This window comes from Pseudopodoces humilis, chromosome 9 (genome assembly GCF_049639895.1).
Source record: "Pseudopodoces humilis isolate 2021_Gansu_Grassland_sample_001 chromosome 9, ASM4963989v1, whole genome shotgun sequence".
NCBI lineage: Eukaryota > Metazoa > Chordata > Aves > Passeriformes > Paridae > Pseudopodoces > Pseudopodoces humilis.
The window spans coordinates 31,129,040-31,135,532 of NC_142208.1; the positions used below are offsets into that span (position 1 = coordinate 31,129,040).

The following is a 6,493-nucleotide window of genomic DNA, read 5'->3' on the forward strand; positions in this document are numbered from 1 at the left end:
AGTGTTCCTTTTACATTAAAGGCCAAAAAATAAAGGGAATTTTTCTTTTGGAGGTATTGAAGCATCACAGTGATTGATGTACTGAAAGTCCTGCTTCAATGTTAGTTGGCTTATGTGCCCAGATTTTTTTCTGTTGGAATTTCCTATTGAAACTCTAAGCCTGTCAAAAGCACAGGATTCTCTGCAGAGTCAATGCCAGCAGATGCTCTTTTAAAAAAAAATCAGTATTTTCAACTTCTATATGAAATAGTTCCTTGAAGATAATTCCTGAGTTAGAGCCATCTATTCAGTTCTGACTTTAAAAGTGCTAAATCCTTTGAGCTGAGCCTGCTGCTCCAAAGTTTGATGTGTGCATGATTTGGATGTTGTGTGTGACAGGGTGACTTCACAAGGACTGGTGAAAGAAAGCTGGCAGGGGTGATGAAGGATGGAGTGAACTCTGCAAACAGATACTACCTGAATCGTTTCAGGGATGCTTACAGGCAAGCAGTCATAGGTAAGAGCACAATTTCAGCCAAGCTGTGCTGTGGTGTTTAGAAAAGATTATGAAATCATATTTGTTTCATCTTTCTGACTGATTTTTTTTTTTCCTGTTGCTTGAAAGCACCATGAGTTGGTTACATGTCTGTACTGGACATTTTAAGGAACAGTCACTTTGAAATTTAAGCAACACTCAATTCAGAGGGATTGCATACAGTATGACTCACTGGAGAGTTTGCCCCAACTTCATTTTAGCATTAAATGCCTTGTAGCATTTCTTCCCCTTTTTTTTTTTTTAAGAGAAAGTTAAATTTATGTAGCAAGTGTCTCTTAAAATCATGAGGAATTCTTGTTTTTCACTGAAAGTAGGGTTATACCTTCTGAGTTCTCAGTTACAGGCAACATTCTCTTCAGAAAGAGTACCAAGAGCATCATTGAGATGCAACATTTGGAAGGAATTTCCAAACTCTTGCCATGTATCACTTTTAATTGTTTCTTGCTTGATATTTTCTGGGCTTTATTTAGATTTGATGCAGGGTATCCCTGTGACAGAGGACCTGTACTCCATATTTACAAAAGAGAAGGAGCACGAAGCCCTGCACAAGGAGAACCTGAGGAGCCACCAGGAACTGATCAGCCAGCTGCTGCAGAGTTACATGAAACTGCTCTTGCCAGATGATGAAAAATTCCATGGAGGTTGGGCACTCATTGACTGTGATCCAAGGTTTGTTGAACAAAGTTAATCAGCTGCTGCTCTGACACCTCTGTTAATTACTGCTGATGTTAAAAGGTTTTGATAGCTGATGTGTGAACAGAAAGCAAGTGGACAGTTCTGTAGAAGGACAAGAGTGCTTGAAGGGTTTGAATACTTGTAGTTGTAAATGGAAAAGTCCTCTAAACATGTTCTTTTCCCAAAGTGCCATAGAAATGGTGCATGCTGGAATTACCTTTGAGACATCATCTGGAAATGGATGCATTTGGTTAATACTGCCAAAATATGGTAGGAACCATGAAGAGAACTTGGAGAACTATGGGTGGTTAAAAGGGAGTGCTTGAGGAATTGTTCCTTCCTGCTTTACAGGGAAAGTGTAACTTGACTGATCAGATTGAATCCTTGGGGAATGAGTCAGCAGTTGGACAGTCTGGATTTCTGTTCATGGAAAGTAATGGGCATAAACCCTGAACTTCATTCCTTACCAAGTTCAGAGTTCAGGAGCTTGCAAGAGAAAAATAGTGCTTAGATCTCCTGCAGGTTAAACTTCAGCATCTAAAAATAGCTGAGCAGGTTGTTATGACAGCTATTCAGGGCACAGACTCATCGCCCTCACTGAGTCTGAGGTATTTTTCCATTTCTCTGGTAGCATTTTTAATAGTTTGTGGGCTTTCTATTTATTTTTGGACCTTCTACTGACGTATTTGAGCTGTTAGGTAACTTCAGGTTTGAGAGAGAATGTTGCTTACAAGGATCCATTTGGTAACACACAGTGATTGAAACTTCTTGTACTTGTGTTCAGCATTTAAAGATTGTCCCCAGAACACAATGGGCATGGGTAACAGCTCTGCAAATAAAACCTTCTCCCCTGTATTTATTTTTCTTCCCTTCAGTCTCATCGATGCCACTCATAGGGATGTGGATGTGCTGCTTTTACTTTCAAATTCTGCATACTATGTGGCCTAGTAAGTTACCACTTTCCCTTACTATGTGTAGTTTATTTTAGTAGCTTTGCTTTAGATTAGTAGGAAGCACTAAATTCCATTTCTTTTTTCTAGTTACGATGATGAAATCGACAAAGTGAATCAATACCAAAGGTTAAGTCTTGAAGCTCTGGAAAAAATAGAAATAGGTAAGGAAACAGTCACTGTGTCTTTTTTTGAATGTTCTTAACAATGGCTTGAGCACTTATCAAAGCTCCCTACAAATGTATTGGAGCAGTAGTCCTTGAAGTGTGGCACATACCCTGGGCAGCCCACCTAGAAATGGCTGGTAACAGATGCCAGGCTCTTCCTACTGCTGGAAATGGAAGCTTTGATCATGAGAAGGGTTCTAAAATTTTCCCTCTTTCAAACTCCTAAAAGAACCATGGAGTCATCCAAACAGATTTCATTATTTATCAAATGGCAGTAACAATTTTGTCAACTTCTGTAATGAGTCATGCGTTTGTGCATTCAGTATTCTCCTCCTTTGATCCAAACACAGCAACTGGCTCAGAATTGTACTTTAGATCCGTTTCATAGCTTTGTAAAACTTCTCTCTCAAAGGCTGATAACAATCATGCTATTACAAAAGCACCTTGTTATGCTAATTTAACTTATTTGCTGTAGGATGAAATATCTGCAGGCTAAATCCAGCATTTTCTTCTAGAAACATCAAAGATGGGATGTGTTTGAATCATAAAAAAGGTGATCCAGTTGGAGAGAAGGGAGTGTGTGTGGCCTCCTGATGGAGTTTAACCCTCCATTACACAACACACAGTGATTTCATCAACTCCTGGCTGTAACTTTCACTGTGTCTGTGCAATTTCTAAGAGTTCAGGGGAAAGGTCTCCCTCACTTGTGTATTGTGGAGATTTGTATCCTGAGGTATAGAACAGAGTGAAACATCTACAGCCACACCTCATTTAATGTTCTAGATTATGCAGTGCACGGAAGAGTTGAAGTAAATTTCATTTACATCCTCTTGATAAAAATATTAGCTTTGCCTTTAATCCTTCCAGGAGCATTCCCTAAAAAACCCACAGGATGTAAAAAGTGTAAAACTGGTTTTTTTTTCCCTTCTGTTTCAAAGGGTGATCTGCAATAAACCACCAGGCTGGATTGTAATAGACATACAGAGAGTCTAATTGTTTTTTATAAGTTATTGATTGTTTAGTTAATGTGAAAATCTTTATTTAAAGTGTCTGTCCTGCTCTAATGAAAACATGAAGCCTTTTAGGCTTAAAAAACCTGTCAGCACTTACACACCCTTAGGTGCAGGCTCTGCAGTATCTCTTCAGTGTTTGTAAAGATTTCTAAAGATTTCTGCTGGTTTCTCTCTCAGGGCCTGAGCCTACTCTCTTTGGCAAACCCAAGTTCTCTTGCATGAGGCTGCATTACAAATACAAAGAAATGAGTGGATATTTTCACACTCTCAGGGCTGTGGTTCGCAGCCCAGAAGAAGATGGAAAAGGTTTGTATCCTATGTAAAAATTTTAGACGTAGAATTGTATTCAGGGTATCAGTGTTTCTCTGAAAAACACTCGCTCCATTGCTCTTAAAATTTATCCTTCTTCAGGAATCACTCCAGTGAAATCTAGTTCTGTGAAGTGCAAAAGCAATTTGAAAAAAACACTCAACTGTTACTGTTTTAATAGAAAGAAAGATAAGTTTCAGATACAGCCTTAAAGCAAAACATCTTTCTAGAACTAGAGTAATTTCTCTGTTCCTTTACTGCTCCCAAAACTTAGAAAATGAAGTTAAAATTACCTCCTAAAGAGTTAAAGAAATTGATTTCTTTAGTGAAATCAATGTCTGGAAAAGTTCTTGCTTGTTGTTTAACTAGATTAAATGGACACTAACAAGGGAAAAAATATCACTTCATACCTAGAGCACTGAGTTTTGTCAACAAGGATTAGAATAAATAAAATTGCTTCTCTTCCCCCAAATGAGGCAGTGTGGCAGTGTTTTGCTTAATTCTGAGTATTTAGGGCTGAAGGAGAGTTTATTCTTCAGGTTTGGTTTGTAGGCTTTAAATCAGAATTGCGGCTTGTAGGGCACAAACTGCTCTGTGGGATGAAAGAAAAAAAAAAGCAGTAAAACCAAACAAACTTAATTATGTTAAAATTAGACCTGTTTCTTTGTAGATTGTGGAATATGGGCTTTTAAGGGTGTTTTTAAGGATCTGACCAGGCTGCTGCTTGGATTTCAGACACTCTTCAGTGCATTGCAGAAATGCTGAGAATCACAAAGCAAGCAATGGGAATGGATGTGCCCATTATTGAGAAGAAGCTGGAGAGGTGAGTACCTAAATGATGTGAACCTTCTGTATCCCACCTTCCCTGCTCTCAACTCAGCTGTTTCTCCCAGCTAAGTAGAAAGTGTAGCAAAAAATCCTTGTTCTTTTTTACAGGTATTGCAGACTGAATATTTGCTAAAACTGGCTACTGAGTACAGCATACACAAAGTCAGGGTTAAAAAAAATGGAGAATTCAAATCCTTTTTCATCAAGTACTAAAGTGCCTGTGGAAACTGCCTGTTCCCCTTGTTTGGCTACTGTTCTGTATCACCCTTCCTTTGTTTTTGTTGATTTGAGCTTGATTAGCCTATATGGGTACAATATTATTATGTAAAAAAAGGATTAAATTTATTATTTATGTAAGGAAAGGGTAACTTAGGAACTAAAATGTCCATCTCTGTTACGGAGATAGACTGGAACACAGTGAATACTTGGTGCTTTGATTGCACATTTAAGATCTTTTTTCCTCTTTTAGGAGGAGCAGCAAACCTCACGAAGACATCATTGGCATTCGGTCTCAGAACAGAGGGTCCCTGGCCCAAGGCAAGAATTATTTACTGAGCAAGTTCTCCTCCCTCAATCAAAAGGTGAAACAAACCAAATCCAATGTAAACATCAGCAACCTGCGGAAGCTGGGCAACTTTGCCAAACCTGAAGTGAAAGTCAATTTTTTAAAGCCAAATTTGAAAGTGAACCTTTGGAAGTCAGACAGCAGCCTTGAAACTCTGGAGAACCCAGGGGTAGATCCGAAAGCCCCCAGTGACTCCGACACAGAAGCCTCAGACAACGACTCGTTCCACTCCGACGACTTCCTGACCAATTCCAAATCGGATGAGGACGCGCAGCTGACGGATTCCCTGGAGAACATCGGCCCCACAGACTACGTGCTGCCCAGCTGCGGCATCATCGCCTCGGCCCCGCGGCTGGGCAGCCGCTCGCAGTCCATCAGCAGCACGGACATGAGCATCAGCATTCCCGTGCCGGCCGAGGGCCAGGACTGCCCGGCCGGCCGCTCCGACTGCGAGGACGTTGCCATGCCTTCCGCCGACAGCGCCGAGCTGGAGTTGGCGAAGCCCGTGGATGTGTACTGCCAGCGCTTCGTGCAGGATGCCCGGAGCAAGGGCTGCGATGTCACGGAGCCTGAGGCTGCTTCCCAAGAGCCCCGTCACGCGCTGACCCAAACCAGCAGGAGCGCGGCCAAGGAGGCAGAACCTAAGGCTGAAGCTGTTGCAGACATTCCTTCCAGGCCATCAAAGCTGGACGTTCAGTCCTCTGAGCCAAATCCTCAGCTCTTGGCTGTCGGTGGTCCTGACTTCAGTAAATGGCACAGAAGCCCGGGATCTGTGTCTGGGAACCACGAGACAGGACTCCACACCACTCCTTCCCCCGCCGACGGCAGCAGCAGCAGGGCCGTGTCTCCCTTCGCTAAAATCCGCAGCTCCATGGTCCAGGTTGCCAACATCACCCAGGCAGGATTGACTCAAGGGATTAATTTTGCTGTGGCAAAGGTCCAAAAGAGCCCTGCAGAACCAGAAGCTTTAAATGAAATCAAACAAAAAGAACTGAGAGAAATGTTTACGCAATGCCAGACACGAATAATTCAGATCTAGTTGCTCATTTGGGAAGTGTTCTTCCAGCTGTGGCTTCTAATAAAATAACACGATGACATCAGGACTACTGTGGCATGACCTGCTACTGGATACTGGCATTGATAACTGGTAACTTGTTTACAGGCAGTGGGAGATGCAAATGAATTCATTTCTGACCAAGCTTCAGAATTCCCTCAGGCAGGTGAGATGGAATCTGTAAAAACCATATTTAAACAGGTAGCTTAGACACTGGGATTCAATAAGCATGCTGTCTATCTTAGATGTGTTGCACAGTTATTTTTTTGAGACTAATTTTGTAGCTCTTCTGAATTCTGTAGAAAGTATTTATACTCAAAAGATGATACTGCACTTCTCTGACCTTACTTACCTTGCACTACACCAGCAAAATAAAGTACCGGTAAATTACATTTTA

At 41.3% G+C, this 6,493-nt stretch overlaps 1 protein-coding gene across 1 annotated transcript in view; it reads left to right on the forward strand.

Moving 5' to 3' along the window:
- The window catches only part of INPP5F (inositol polyphosphate-5-phosphatase F), a 37,383-nt gene extending 30,890 nt beyond the window's left edge, over positions 1 to 6,493 (forward strand). The window contains exons 14-20 of the mRNA XM_005520796.3: positions 379 to 496; positions 1,006 to 1,204; positions 2,086 to 2,157; positions 2,251 to 2,324; positions 3,518 to 3,646; positions 4,385 to 4,472; positions 4,947 to 6,493. Coding sequence (XP_005520853.2) covers positions 379 to 496; positions 1,006 to 1,204; positions 2,086 to 2,157; positions 2,251 to 2,324; positions 3,518 to 3,646; positions 4,385 to 4,472; positions 4,947 to 6,081 — 1,815 coding nt within the window. The 3' untranslated portion in view covers positions 6,082 to 6,493. The remainder of the gene's footprint in view (positions 1 to 378; positions 497 to 1,005; positions 1,205 to 2,085; positions 2,158 to 2,250; positions 2,325 to 3,517; positions 3,647 to 4,384; positions 4,473 to 4,946) is intronic.